Source organism: Ctenopharyngodon idella, chromosome 3, assembly GCF_019924925.1.
Source record: "Ctenopharyngodon idella isolate HZGC_01 chromosome 3, HZGC01, whole genome shotgun sequence".
NCBI lineage: Eukaryota > Metazoa > Chordata > Actinopteri > Cypriniformes > Xenocyprididae > Ctenopharyngodon > Ctenopharyngodon idella.
The window spans coordinates 11,767,359-11,783,623 of NC_067222.1; the positions used below are offsets into that span (position 1 = coordinate 11,767,359).

Sequence of the window (16,265 nt, forward strand, 5' to 3'; positions counted from 1 at the left end):
CGCTTTGAGATGCAGCTTTTAAAGGTGCTATAAAACAAAGTTTATTATTATAAACGCATGTTTCAGGGCTTCTTCCTGGACGCTAGCATAAATTGACCAATAGAAAAGCGCCATCTGCTGTTTTGGAAGAGGAATTTGCTCAACTGCATTTGTGAGAAAATCTGCCTGCACACATTTGTGAGAAAATCAAGCCGAGAGATCTCATAAAAAGGCAAGTGTCTTAAAATCATAACAGACAGGTGTGCGTTTGTATGCACTAGATTTGGTATTTGTTCAAAGGTTACATGCCATTTGTAGAATGGTTTGTATTTATTTGTGAAATATGATGTAGGCTCATTTATTTATATTTGTAAAACACAATACATATATTTGTTACTCATCTTTTTTACTCAAACTGACCTTTGTATTTGCACATCACTTTCTGTTTGTTTGTGAGTTTTCCTTTGCAAAGCAGATCGTGTTTGTTTGCAAAATGCTGTATTTGTTTGTTTAATTATGGCACAATATTAACTCCATAAAAAACAACCTCTCTTCTTTTCTTACATGCATACCAGTTCCCACATCATACAACTCCCTCTAGTGGGCATTTACCATACGACATTGTTAAGTGAACACAACATGATGAAAAATATATTTCACTATAAATACACGTTTGACAGGCTATTTTCTTATTGACAAATATAATACTACAAGCATTGCTGAAAACAGCTGCTCAAACGGTTCAAACACCAAATTATCATTCCTGTCATACTGTGATAAACGCTTACATCATCATGCTTTGCCTGTTCTTAATGCAAGCTGACAGTTCATTAGCTGCTCGAGAAAATACATGATTTAATGAGAATCATCTATGTCAGTAAAACTGTGCTTTATTTTCTATCCTGCAGACCCTGAATTAATAATAAAGGCATTAGAATTGACTGATCAACAAGCAGACAGAAACTATAAAACATCAAACTGACCAAAATAACCAATAATAACTACAAATAAATCAGAGCTCCACTTGGGTTTGTTTCTTAACATGTAAAAGACATTGAAAGTATACACAATGAATAAAACCATTAGAAGTGAACTATACAAAGTTCATATTCTTCTGCTCATGTGGTTTTTGTATAATTATTTGACTGATTTGTGATGGTTCTTGTTCACAGAGGCATAAAGTTCACTGCAGTTTTCCTGAGATCCAGCTTTTGCTCCTCTGATGGAAGAATAAGTCACTTTATCATCACAGCGAACCTGAATGAACATCACAGTTATTGTTTCAACACACAATTATTACAGCGTGATGTTTGAGCTCAATTCATGAAGAACTGCATATAAGAAGAAAACACAAACTATCATGTTGAGAGAAGCTGGAGAACTTCAAGGAAGTGTTTCTCACCTTGTTCTTTTTGTCTTGGTTTTTACTGTACGCAGTGACTTCAGCATAAGTCACATGATCATCTGTCTGCTTCTAAACATCAATGGAAATATGACAAACCAAGATATTAAAGGTCGTTCAATCGCTACAATTTTATACAGGTGCTGTAAATGTTTCAGGTAAAATGTGTGTAAAACGAGCGTCATGTGACAACTTCATCTACAAGTTTTGTAAAAATCTATTATAAACACATGAGGTTATGACAGAAAATTACAACAGCAACTGAAATATAAACACAAAAGAAAACAAATTATTGAATATGATCATATTGTTCGCTGGCAGTATGATGAATGGAAATGACTGCTTAATTGGTTCCATCTTATTTATTCTTCTCTGTGACTTTAGAGCAGAAAAAAAGTACAAATCCACTGTGGAGCAGAGCTTATAAACACTAATATCTCATGGATCAACCTGCGATACTCACCACAGAGTCATCAGTCCCTCTTCTGTTATCTGAAACATAATGTCATGAGAACATTTATGATCAAACGGACAAACAGTCTCTAATGCAGATGACAATCGGTGTCTAGAAGAATTATAATGTGGTTGAATAGAAACATTAAAAACTGTCTAAGAGGAATTCTGTCTAAATTACACATTTATTTTATCTGTAAATACTTAGATGTTTTGGACTTTTTGTCTGTTGTTACATAATATGAGAAACTGTAAAAACTCACCTGCTCTTTTTTCACGAAACATCAAGAGAATAAGAGCAAGAAGGAGAACAATGAATGAAGCGGCGACAATCGCAATCACAATCACTGAGAGACAATAGAGAGACAATAGAGAGACACATTCAGTATATTACTGAAAATAAATATATAAAAACAGCTACTACAAATAAAATGATAAATGGCACCTTTAATAGCATAATTATCATTATTTATCATAAAGAAAATTGACACTTGTGAGCTACTTGTGATGAGGATTTTATAGAAAGTTCAGTATGTTTATTACAGCTGTGATGGTCCTCTGAGATACTGCTGTCACTTCATAGTTCAGCAACTATAAAGTGTTTATTTTCTTAAAGCTTCCACTAAAAATAGTCAAATTACAATGTACAAAACAACAGTAATAATAATACTCCGACGAGGTCATTTCCACAACAAATCACAACTGCAACCTGATTGGTCCCTATTGCTAAACCCCGCCCCCACACCGCACCTAATCATACTGGGCAGATATACAGTCAGTGTTGCCATGGACAACGGTGAATATTAGGAAATATCTGATGGCTGAATCCCACAATTGACCAATCAGTATCAAGTTTTCTAGAGAGTTGTTTATATGAGTTGAAACACTAACAGACTGTACTCATATGTTCACGAAATGACCATGACATAGACATGATTGTTTAAGATTGTCTGGATGAGCATGACATTTTGCAATGAGAAAGATGGACATACACACCTTGTTTCCGAGGGTTTTGAGTGACATCTGGAATCAGTGCTGGTGCTGTAGTCGATGCTACAACAATTAAAAACAAAAAGGAAATGCAAAAATGATATTTTAATGCATGAACACAATGAAGACATTTTTTTTTAACAAACTACTGATGTAGTCCAGAGCAGCTCCATTTCAATGCAATCCTCAGTTATTGTGCTGAAAGCTGTTCACACTAAGGCTACGTTCAGACTGTCAGTCCAAATTGACGTCCACACTCTGTATCGCAACTGTTCAGATCCGATTTGCGTGTCCATGCCGCGCTTTCATTTTCCAGAATATCTGCATTGGTTTCTATGGCAATGATGATGCATTGGTAGGTATACGCCAAAAACTACAACCACAACCACAAAATGGAGCGGTTTTGCAATACAGATGTTGTCTAATTTACAACATGATATTATGTTACGCTGAACTATTTGCATTTTATGAGGCAGCGGCAGAAACGGGCTGGTATGAGCGGATTTATTCCATACTGTCTTCTCCGCCGGTTTCAAAACATGTTTCCGTTATATTGTCATTTTCTGCTCAGCTGGCACTTGTAACAACACAACCTTGTTTCTGTTGGGACTTTCAGCATGTTTCCTGTAACAATGTCTGACATTTTCAGAAAGTCACATAAACCACGCGAAATCCAATCAGAGCCGTCTGAAATTTCCAGAATGCAATCGGATTTCAATCGGATGTGTAGAAAAATCGAATTTGGACTGACAGTCTGAAGGTAGCCTAACATGGGATGTCTTGTGTGTTTAATAAATGCTCAGTACGATTTGAATCATTTTAAGATCAAAAACTCAGTTCTATTATTCACATACTATAAAAGACGAAAGAGACAAAAGCAGCTCCTAACAGTGTCACCCTAAGACATTTTGAATTTTGTTCACTGCACATCTGTTCACTGTATCATGAGTTACACTAGATGTATGTTATGATTATTTTAAGAGTTATGTATACACACATCTGAGAACAGACCCACACAGCAGGAGACTCCTAGGCGGATCCGCATTCAAGTCGCCAAACCCGCGTGAATGTCACATTCGTTTTGGCACCGCCCAGAGGATCAGCTCCGTAAATTCTACTGTCAATCAGCGGATCCTGAGCGGACCCATGTCGGATCCGCGGACGCGCCTTTACTGTAATGGTTGTATCAATTTGCGGGTCCCAAACGGACCCGCCACGGAGGTAAGGTTTTTAAGGTTTTTAATGAATACGATCCTCAATTGGATGGAACTGGAATAAATACTTTGAATGTTGCGATCCTGTCAGACTTATGATAGCAACCTGAATCGTAACAAAGCACTGTTGGCCAGAGGAGAACTGGCCCCCCGACTAAGCCTGGTTTCTCCCAAGGTTTTTTTCTCCATTTAAACACCTATTTGCCACTTGTCTGCCACCTGATGTCACCTGATGGAGTTTGGGTTCCTTGCCGCTGTCGCCTTTGGCTTGCTTAGTTAAGGACACTTGACATTTGACTTGACATTTGATATTCAACAGTGCTTTGATCTGCCTGCATTGACACTATTCTTTTAAGAGCTGCTGTGCAGCCAAACAATGTACCAGTTATCAATGTAAAGCTGCTTTGACACAATCTACATTGTAAAAAGCACTATATAAATAAAGGTGACTTGACTTGACTTAATCGCGGATGCGGAGCGGATGCAGCGCGGAGCCACGGCGGGTCCGCGATCCGCCTTCGGTGCAGATCCGTCACTGCGCACAAGTGGACGCCGATACGGGTCCGTTCGCGGATACGTTCCGGAAATTTTTAAGAGCCAGTGCAAACCACTGAAGTGAGACTGATGATGTGTGACAGTGATCATGAACCTGCTGCTGTCGTTTGGCTTGATTTCTTCTCAGAGTTGGAGCTGCTGACTAGAATCAGTGTGGTTGAATCCACTGCAGAAGATGAATGTTCAGATGCTTCATCTGTAGGACATTAACATCATATTTTCATACTCGATCATGACATACAGTTTATGTTTCATCATCACAGTTTACAGTGGCAGTAGTTGAGAAGAGAGGTGTTACTATATAATGTATGCCTTGTTTATATGAGAGTTAAACACAGTGAGCTGCTGCCCATAAACCTTCAGTTTGTCCTGAATGGCATTATTAAAGGATTAGTTCACTTTCAAATAAAATTTTCCTGATAATTTACTCACCCCCATGTCATCCAAGATGTTTATGTCCTTCTTTCTTCAGTCGAAAAGAAATTAAGGTTTTTGAGGAAAACATCCTTATAGTGGACTTCAATGACCTCCAAACAGTTGAAGGTCAAAATTACAGTTTTGGTGCTGCTTCAAAGGGCTTTAAACAATACCAGATGAGGAATAAGGGTCTTATCTAGCGAAACGATCGGTCATTTTACAAAAAATACAACTGTATGTGCTTTATAAACACAAATTATCGCCTTGCACGTGCTTCCGCCAAAACCGCACTTTCGTATTCTTCAAAAAGCTTACGCTGTATGTCCTACGCGTTCCCTATTCTACTTTCGGAAAAAATGGAACTGGTGCTGCGTTCGTTTCATAAGTTGAATAGGGAAGGCGTAGGACATACAGCGTAAGCTTTTGGTTTTGGCGGAAGCATGTGCAAGGCGATCATTTGTTTATAAAAAGCATATACATTTACATTTTTTTCGAAAATGGCCGATCGTTTCGCTAGATAAGACCCTTATTCCTCGTCTGGTATCGTTTAAAGTCCTTTGAAGCTGCACTGAAACTGTAATTTTGACCTTCAACCATTCTGAGGCCATTGAAGTCCACTATAAGAAGAATAATCCTGGAATGTTTTCATCAAAAAACTTCATTTCTTTTCGACTGATGAAAGAAAGACATGAACATCTTGGATGACATGGGGGTGAGTAAATTATCAGGAAATTTTTATTTGAAAGTGGACTAATCCTTTAATCGCTATAATTCCTAGAATTGACCTCCTACATGGGTCATGGCTTTAATAGACTATTTTGATTTTAAATATTTCACTAATGAGAATAGTCTATTTGAGCCTATTTGACCCATGTAGGAGGGTCAATCTTTGTGCTTGAAGGTGAAAAAGTCAGACGAAAATAGCTTTTAGCATGACTTAAATAGGCAGTCGGCCCACCCATTTTGGTGGGCTAAAATGCTATTTGTCAGAGCAGGTGCACAGATGTGAACCAATCAGGTTCAGTATTCAGAGAAAAAAACTGACGCAATGCGAGTGAACCGTATCGAAAGGGAACACCATAGTAATCAAACAACCGAAGTTAAGTAAATTGAAAAGTTCAATCAATATAGACTGTGAAAAAGCTTCACCTTCCATGTGGACTCATTATCACCAGCATTTCCATCTTGTCCATGTTGTCTTCAGTTGCTCATATAAACTATGGCAGGGGTGTCCAATCCTGTTCCTGGAGATCTACCTTCCTGCAAAGTTCAGGATCAAACACACCTGAAGCAGCTCATTAAGATCTTCAAGAGCACTTACTAATTATAGACAGATGTGTTTGATCAGGGATGGATCTGAACTCTGCAGGAAGGTAGATCTCAAGGAACAGGATAGGGTACCCCTGAACTATGGTGTGCATAAAGGGACATCCTGCATTGTGTTTATCAGTTTTACTCACCAGTGTTACTTAAGTAAGAATAACAAGACACTTTATTTAACTGAAACATCTCTTTCAAATAAAGTTCAAGTGATTTCATGCATTTAAGTAACATGGACGAGAGGATTCAGTAAAACTCATAACAGTGAAAGTTCATTATTTTAACTGTACCTTGCGTAGAAGTTTCTGGTGTGTTTATTGTTAAGACTGTGATGTGAACTCGATTCACTGCTGTCACTGAATCATCCTGAGCTGTAGATGTTAGTTCAGATGATTCATTCACTGTCAAATATGACAACTGGTTAACACACAAGATAACTCTATTTTATGCACTGCAAAGCACTGATGTGAAAAAGACAGCGATGATGTACCTTTAGATACGTGTGTGTTTATAGTTGAAGAATCCTGAGAGTTTGTGTTGTGGACTGGAATCACTGCTGTTATTGAATCATTTTGAACTGTAAAGGATGAATGTTAGTTCAGATGGATCATACTGTACAATCATATTTTAACTTTGATCATCACATTGCATAAAAAGTTAAAATATTTGCTGTCAAGTTTCAGTTCCTTCATCATTTCCAGCAGCACTTGTTGGACTGTTAAAACTTCACTGCAGTTCATTCATTTGAAGCGATGCTTTGAGCTACTCTTCTGTCAGAGTCAAAGAAGATTTTGTTCCCTCGGATTGTTCTGCTTCAGTGATGCCAATTGCCATTAGTGTTACTGACATTACCCTTACGGAACAAAAATATATGGGAATATACTGCAAAATATAATGTGATATATTACATAATACATTTCCATATATGGGAAACTTGTGCTTATATTTTTCAATATACTGCAATATATGCATTGACCATGTATGACTATATATTGATACATATAAAATATTTATAAATGAAGACAAAAATAGCATTACATTCATAAAGTTTTATCCTTTATTGTATACATATATTGCACATGCATGTTCCTATATAAATGTGAATGTATTGTACACACACATATATACACACATTCATGGAATGAGTTACAATCAGTGGTAACAACAGACTTCTAGTTCCCAGCATGCTTTGCTTCTGACTGTTAAAGGAGAGTAAATGTTAAAGGAACACTCCACTTTTTTTGAAAATAGGCTCGTTTTTGTTAAACAGTTGAGTTTTACCATTTTCGAATCCATTCAGCCGATCTCCGGGTCTGGCGGTACCACTTTTAGCATAGCTTAGCATAGTTCATTGAATCTGATTAGACCGTTAGCATCTCTTTAAAAAATGACCAAAGAGTTTCAATATTTTTCCTATTTAAAACTTGGCTCTTCTGTAGTTACATCGTGTACTAAGACCGACAGAAAATTAAAAGTTGTGATTTTCTAGGCCGATATGACTAGGAACTTTACTGTCATTCCGGCGTAATGATCAAGGAACTTTGCTGCCGTACCATGGCTGCAGCAGGCGCAATGATATTACGCAGCGTCTCTCACAAATGTCTCCATGGTTGCAAGGCACGCTCCCTGTGCAAGCAGGGGCTCACAGGCGCTGCGTAATATCATTGCGCCTGCTGCAGCCATGGTACAGCAGCAAATTTCCTTGATTATTACGCCATCAACCCCCCATAATCCTTGAAACCTCACCTTTTTTCTGTACGAAACTTCACAAAGCAGTTTTTGTCAGAGGTGAGGCAATGGTACACATCACATTTGGTGCACTTCACCCTAACAATACACTTACAGCCACTTGCACCTGCCTTTTTGAGACACCATGGTAGGCCAGTGGTTGGTCTGGGCCAGTGGTGGCAGTGGGCAGGCAGGTCTCCAATGTTGATTTAATCCATAATACAAATGCCACGGCAGTCCTTAACATACAACTAATCAACACTATATCACTAACATTAAAGGGTTAGTTCACCCAAAAATGAAAATTCTGAATCAGCGTGTCGAATCACGATTCGGATCGCACGTCAAACCGTCAAACTGCTGAAATCACTTGACTTTGGTGCTCCGAACTGCGGATTCGACACGCTGATTCATAACGCTCCGAAGCTTCCTGAAGCAGTGTTTTGAAATTGGCCATCACTAAATAAGTCGTTATTTTGTTTTTTTTGGCGCACCAAAAATATTCTCGTTGCTTTATAATATTAATATTGAACCACTGTACTCACATGAACTGATTTAAATATGTTTTTAGTACATTAATGGATCTTGAAAGAGGAAATGTCATTTCTCTCTATGTAGGCCTCACAGAGCCATCGGATTTAAACAAAAATATCTCAATTTGCGTTACGAAGATTAACGAAGGTCTTACGGGTCTGGAACGGCATGAGCGTGAGTAATAAATGACATTATTTTCATTTTTGGGTGAACTAACCCTTTAATGTTGTTAGTGTTACAGCTTAACAGACTGCAGCTGACCTTTGCTAGCTAGCTAACCTATTACAATAATGTCATTTCATTCCACAGACATTTTATCGATTTACCAAAAACTACTTTCATAAAAACTTTTTTGAGTGGTGAATATGTCAACTTAGCTGAGATGATGTTACCAATTTTTTTGTGAATGTGACACGGGCGGGTCCTTGTTTGTTACTGACGTTTTAGTTTGCTTTCAGCAACTACCGACAAGAGACGACAGTCTGTCAGAAATCGCGCCACAGGAAAAAAATTGCATGTCATGTGACTTAACCAAAGCACATCATTGGCTAAACTAAGGTCTTCTCTTACCAACAAAAAAAAAATGAGAATGTTCCCTTCAAGAGACAGTGGCAAGGAAATGAACGCAAAGAGTATGTTGCCATATGGCAACACCATGCGGTAGAGGGTTAAAAGGTTTTCTGGTATGTGTGAGTTTTTGGGGTTAGCATTGTGCTGAAGAGTTGAGCCTGTGGTTAGGTTTAAGATTGGCTGAACACCATTAAGACTATAATAACTTTACTTAAAGAGTAAAGGCTGTGCACACTATAGCACAGTGATAGTAACTAACTTGAAAATATGAAACATTTAAAATGAAAATAATTATAAAATATAAGAAATGTGTTACATAATACAGTATATTTTACCATATACAGTGGGTACAGAAAGTATTCAGACCCCCTTAAATTTTTCACTCTTTGTTATATTGTAGCCATTTGCTAAAATCATTTAAGTTCATTTTTTTTCCTCATTAATGTACACACAGCACCCCATATTGACAGAAAAACACAGAATTGTTGACATTTTTGCAGATTTATTAAAAAAGAAAAACTGAAATATCACATGGTCCTAAGTATTCAGACCCTTTGCTGTGACACTCATATATTTAACTCAGGTGCTGTCCATTTCTTCTGATCATCCTTGAGATGGTTCTACACCTTCATTTGAGTCCAGCTGTGTTTGATTATACTGATTGGACTTGATTAGGAAAGCCACACACCTGTCTATATAAGACCTTACAGCTCACAGTGCATGTCAGAGCAAATGAGAATCATGAGGTCAAAGGAACTGCCTGAAGAGCTCAGAGACAGAATTGTGGCAAGGCACAGATCTGGCCAAGGTTACAAAAAAATTTCTGCTGCACTTAAGGTTCCTAAGAGCACAGTGACCTCCATAATCCTTAAATGGAAGACGTTTGGGACGACCAGAACCCTTCCTAGAGCTGGCCGTCCGGCCAAACTGAGCTATCGGGGGAGAAGAGCCTTGGTGAGAGAGGTAAAGAAGAACCCAAAGATCACTGTGGCTGAGCTCCAGAGATGCAGTCGGGAGATGGGAGAAAGTTGTAGAAAGTCAACCATCACTGCAGCCCTCCACCACTTGGGGCTTTATGGCAGAGTGGCCTGACGGAAGCCTCTCCTCAGTGCAAGACACATGAAAAAACACCTGAAGGACTCCAAGATGGTGAGAAATAAGATTCTCTGGTCTGATGAGACCAAGATAGAACTTTTTGGCCTTAATTCTAAGCGGTATGTGTGGAGAAAACCAGGCACTGCTCATCACCTGTCCAATACAGTCCCAACAGTGAAGCATGGTGGTGGCAGCATCATGCTGTGGGGGTGTTTTTCAGCTGCAGGGACAGGACGACTGGTTGCAATCGAGGGAAAGATGAATGCGGCCAAGTACAGGGATATCCTGGACGAAAACCTTCTCCAGAGTGCTCAGGACCTCAGACTGGGACGAAGGTTTACCTTCCAACAAGACAAGCACTTTTAGCACACAGCTAAAATAACGAAGGAGTGGCTTCACAACAACTCCGTGACTGTTCTTGAATGGCCCAGCCAGAGCCCTGACTTAAACCCAATTGAGCATCTCTGGAGAGACCTAAAAATGGCTGTCCACCAACGTTTACCATCCAACCTGACAGAACTGGAGAGGATCTGCAAGGAGGAATGGCAGAGGATCCCCAAATCCAGGTGTGAAAAACTTGTTGCATCTTTCCCAAAAAGACTCATGGCTGTATTAGATCAAAAGGGTGCTTCTACTAAATACTGAGCAAAGGGTCTGAATACTTAGGACCATGTGATATTTCAGTTTTTCTTTTTTAATAAATCTGCAAAAATGTCAACAATTCTGTGTTTTTCTGTCAATATGGGGTGCTGTGTGTACATTAATGAGGAAAAAAATGAACTTAAATGATTTTAGCAAATGGCTGCAATATAACAAAGAGTGAAAAATTTAAGGGGGTCTGAATACTTTCCGTACCCACTGTATGTTTATACTGCATGAGCAAATATATCTGCAATATATTACGCATGCAGTACCATATCTGATCACATATAAATCTATATATTATGAAGTATATTACTGAATATAAAATTACATACATTATGATATATTAGTAAATATATTATCACATATTTTTCTCAATATATGTAAATATATTGTAATATATTTACACAATATATTTTTCTGAATATTTTCAAATATACTGTTAAATCATGTAACATATTGATCATTCATATATTGGGAAATATATTTTCTTTACATAAGGGTATGAGGGTCTAAAACTGATTCATGAGATTGTTTTCTCACCTGAATACTTGCCAGTGTATCTGGCTGAGGTGTTGAGTTGATTTCTGAGAGTAAGCTGACATCTCCACTCTCTGTTGTCATCTTCATTCAGGAGTGTTGTAGTCAGAGTGATGATACAGCGATCTGATGATATCTGATATATGGAGTCTGTCTTCAGATCAACACCAGACTGATTCACCCACAACAGCTGAAGTCCCTCAGAACGGACCAAATAATCACAGGATAATCTAGAATACAACTGACAGAAGAGAGTCACAGAGCGACCTGGACTGATCTCAGTCTGTGAGGATGATGATGGAGAGACTGAAACTGAACACAAGACACAAATCACATGACTGACTTCAGTCTTTTCAGCAAACATGTGAGGTTAAAGGGAGAATGGTGTCCTTTTAAAATTGATCATATAATCATATAATTCACAGAAACACTGACCATAAAGAACATGCAGATAAACACATGCATCAGTTCCTTGTTTTTGTTTATTCACATATTGTCTGCAGGTGTAAAATCCATAGTCTTCTTTAGTGACGTTCTTGATGTTCAGAGAGCAGTCAGACCCCAGACTCAGTCTCTCATGTCTCCCTGTGTCTTTATTCTTTGTCCCTAAAAAAATAAGTTCAGCTGCTTCTGAATGCCTGGATGTGCCATAGATCCATGTAGTTGAGTTGCAGTCAGAAAGAGCATCATTACAGGGCAGACGGACATTTTCACCAGAACTAATAAACACATGAGTCTCATTCACTCCACTGGTACCTGAAACACAGTACATTTGAGTGATCATTATGCTATATATAAATAAATGAAGACATAAATCATACCAGTGTAAAAAGCAGAAGATTCAAAGCCTTTTTTCTCACTCAATGCAAACAACACTCTCTCCAGAATAAACTATTTTTCTTTACCTGTGAGAAGTGAAGAGAGAATGATCAGTCCCAGCAGACACAAATAACACTTACAAGGCATTTTCTGTTTCTGTCAGTCTTTCTTTCTTTCTCTTCTTTATATAGTTACAGCTCTATCTTTAGCCCTCCTGTGTTTGTGAACTTCTTCTGATCTGACCGACTGAGTGTTTAAATCCTGCTGTAGTTGATATATAGTGACACTGTGCATAATGGAGAAGTGTTGCTTCACAGCTCTCTTACTAATATCCACTCAAATTCTTATTCATTGATGCTTAAATGTAATTTAAAGTGCACTTTTACTGTAATAGGAACTGTCCATCAAGAGCAACTTATGGTGAAGTGTTTAAAAATAACCCAGGCAGTTTTTACCAAGTCATTCTGTAACCACCACATCAGGTTAAACCTTTCCTCTAGAGAGCCGAGCGCTGACTGCTGTTGGTGTTTGAATGTTTCACTGTCTAACCATAACCACTAATCTATGGTGGAACACACTTTGACACAACAGCGGGTGTAAAAACATGTTCTTTAATGTGAGAAGTGCATATTGTAAACCATACTGTCAACCCACATTTGGTCTGAACACAGTTTATAGGCTATACGTTTGCACACTGTTAGTTTCACTTCTTTCTTTTAGCAGTTTCCTGCATGCCATTACAATCTAGAAATACAGAAGATCTAATCCAAGCCACTCTGAGAAAGCAGTGGCAGGTAAATATACAGTATATCTCAAATAAAATAATGGTAAAACAAATATATGAGCAGTGTGCTGTAACCTCCAACTCCATTGTGGGATGAACTGCAGTGGTTCTGCCTCAGGATGACTTAAAATGGTGTAAAACAAGACAAATGTGTTTTAAAATAAGGCAAAACAGCTCAAAATCAAGATGTAATCTGACATCGTATTTCTTATTTTAATTCGTTCTCTAAACAACTGTCATTTTATTTAAGACCGAGGGTTCCCACAAGCTTAGAAAACCTGGATATATGAGAGAATATTAAAAGTGTGATTTCTAGAGCTTGAAAAGTCATTAAAATGAATAAAAACTAAAAAAAAAAAAAAAAAAAAAAAGTAATGGAAATTTCTAATTAATATAATTTTTACTTTGGTAGAAACTGCAGAAAAAATCAGATCAAATTAAAGATTTTTGAATGACATTTATGTCAATGCATTCAGGAATCAACACCATGACATGAATTTCAACAAGATAACACTGAGTAGCCTATGCTTAAACTCTTTACTAAACACTATGTCAGAATAATATAAAGAACTGATCAGTTTTTGAATATATGTTCATACAGATCATTTATGATGTATTATAGATCATAAACATATTCCTTTACCTGTGAGAAGTGAGCAGAGAACGATCAGTCCCAGCAGACACAAATCACACTTATCAGCCATTTTCTGTTTCTGGAGTCTTTCTCTTCATTAAATATAGTTACAGCTCTATCTTTAAACACTATTAGCCCCTCCTGTGGTTGTTAACCTCTTCCTATCTGACGAGTGTTTAGCCTGACACTGTGATACAGCTGCATTTCACTGACACTATATCACAGTTCACGATGGACAAGTGTCGAATCGGCATCATATTCTCTTGACGAATTAATGTTGATATATCAGTGTTTGTGTTTTCTGTCTGACCTTCACACTGTTACCTCAGTAATTTCAGAAGAACGCTCAGTGATTTGATTCTGGAACTGGGCCTGTGTCGGTGTTCTCAGTTCTGCTCCCTTTTTCTCCTGGTTTGTTTTATTTTAGTTGCTTATTTACATGTCAACACTTTTACAAATTGGAATAGAATTTCAAATATATTTTGCTACAAATATTTTCCCATTAATCTATTAGTCTGCCTTTACACGTTACTATTGTAACCCTTTCACATGTAAGTTTAAAATATTCTGGCTGAGCCCCCAGCGTGAGTTTTTCAAGGCGACCGTTATTTAAAACGCATCGCTTTATTGTTTCCATGGTGACGCATCATTGCTCGTTACGTGACACACTACCAGAGAAACAAGCGCGCCGCCATCTTTAGAATATTGTCTTTGAACTTCCGTGTATATTTCTATGGCATCGCTGTTGAAGAATAATTAGCTGGTGAAGTGGATTTACCTGTTGTAGAGTTAATGAAAGTTATCATGAGCAGTGTTATGTTTAAAGCAGATAGCTTAACAAATGTCAGTAGACCGGGAAGATTTTAAAATGAGCATTCATAAATACATAAGATCGCTGTGGAAATATAAGACGGAAGTCAAAAGACAACGAGCGCAGCGCTGAAAAGGGGCGGGGCTACATATACGTCACATGACCAAACTGGAAAACTGGGCTCATTGTATCCGCTTGTCAGAGAAAGTGTTAACAGCAGGATGAACTGACGGCATATCTATGGACTTTTAAGGTAATCAGCGAAACTACCTAGTGTTATAGGTGTTTTATTCTATTAAATATCTAAACGTTAGCGTGAAGAAGAAAAATGAAAAAAGCTTTTAAATATCAATCTGCATATGCGGGGGACATCAGTTATGCTAATCTTTTGCTAATCTTGCTCCTAAGTTATCTTGAATAAAACGGATTTTTTTTTTTCATGAAGCACATACAAAAGACCTAAACCGGAAGCGATCCAATCTTTACAGAATATGGATGTTTGTGCATAACCCCTATAGTGCTGTATGACTGATGATCTGCTTTTATTACATTTTTCCTTTTTTATTCAAAATATTCACAAATTTGTCAACTATAGCATGAAAGATCTGATATTCCGATTGACAAATATGTGCAAGTGGATGTGTTTTGCTGTTTAAACACCTTTTATAACGATCGCGTTAGTTGAGCTATACGTGATGGGCACCGCAATTTTAGTTTGTTCAGCACAGAGGATCGGATCTTTTGGATTTACACGCGAATTTTTCCACTTCTCCCGAAGAAGATTAAAGTTAGTGAGCCGGTGAACTGGGAGAAGAACAGAGTAAACTTTAAAGTTACTTACACAATGGCACGTACACACTGTAAGTTTCAGGAGTGACAACCGCATTTAAATGCGGGTGTGAATCCCCTAAATTATCGTTACATGTGTGTACGGAACATGACTCACTCTCGAAAATGCGATGATTGACAGCTTGGAAACCATATCGACGTTCTGGCGTCTATCGTGTTTGGTATCCGTTATCGTGACCAAAGTAGGTAATATTAAAGTGACAAAACACTCGTTATTTTCAGCAATTTAACTAAATACACTAACACAGTCGACGGAGGCGTTTATGCTTGTATAACGTTAGCCAGTTTCACACAGCGCGCGGCACTCATTCTGTGTTGCCATGGTCACACATTATAAGCTTTTTGGGCTCGTCTCATAAAGCAAACTGGTTTGGAGTTATTAAAGTGAGCAGACATGAATCGCGATTTTTAGCATAAAGCATTTGGATAGGTGTTTTCCCTGTGATTCGCCGCGCATACACGAGAGACACACGTTACACCGGTGCACGTAAATGTCATTAACAACTAGTTGTTAAGTTTGGTTCCGTACACACTGTGTGGAATTTCTGTAAATGCGGTTGTCACTACCTGTATTTTTCGGGAGTTAATACGGTTGTAGAATGCGGTTGTCACTCCCGTATTTTACTGAACTGTGTGTGTACAGAACATGATTAACCACTACAAATTGAACTGACAACCGAATTTAGCTGCAGTGTGTACGTGGCCAGTGTGTATCTGAATCAAATGTGTAGTCTAATTATAATGGAAAGGACTGTTATTGCCGCTTCCATATAGACATCAGTGTTTATTTTACAAACTCTAAATGTATTGTTTTTTTTAGTACTTATGTGTATTTAAATGTCTGAAACCTAAAATAAACATTATGTGGTTGAAAACACTGCATATTTGTGATATATGAAAAGCGCTGCGCGTCTGTCTCTGGTTTAGCG

General features: G+C 37.9%; 2 protein-coding genes across 4 annotated transcripts in view; one reads left to right on the top strand and one right to left on the bottom strand.

Annotated features, from left to right (window-relative positions):
- The window catches only part of LOC127509938 (gastrula zinc finger protein XlCGF52.1-like), a 316,344-nt gene that overhangs the window by 179,160 nt on the left and 120,919 nt on the right, over positions 1-16,265 (top strand). The window lies entirely within an intron of this gene.
- LOC127509952 (uncharacterized) lies at positions 262-13,945 on the bottom strand. Its single transcript, XM_051889361.1, has 11 exons — positions 13,686-13,945; positions 11,875-12,195; positions 11,443-11,751; positions 6,821-6,907; positions 6,621-6,731; positions 4,688-4,789; positions 2,831-2,887; positions 2,098-2,181; positions 1,845-1,873; positions 1,382-1,453; positions 262-1,236 (listed from the first exon to the last, which is right to left on the bottom strand). The coding sequence occupies exons 1-11, from the start codon at positions 13,744-13,746 to the stop codon at positions 1,117-1,119; spliced, it is 1,353 nt and encodes a 450-aa protein (XP_051745321.1). The 5' UTR covers positions 13,747-13,945; the 3' UTR covers positions 262-1,116.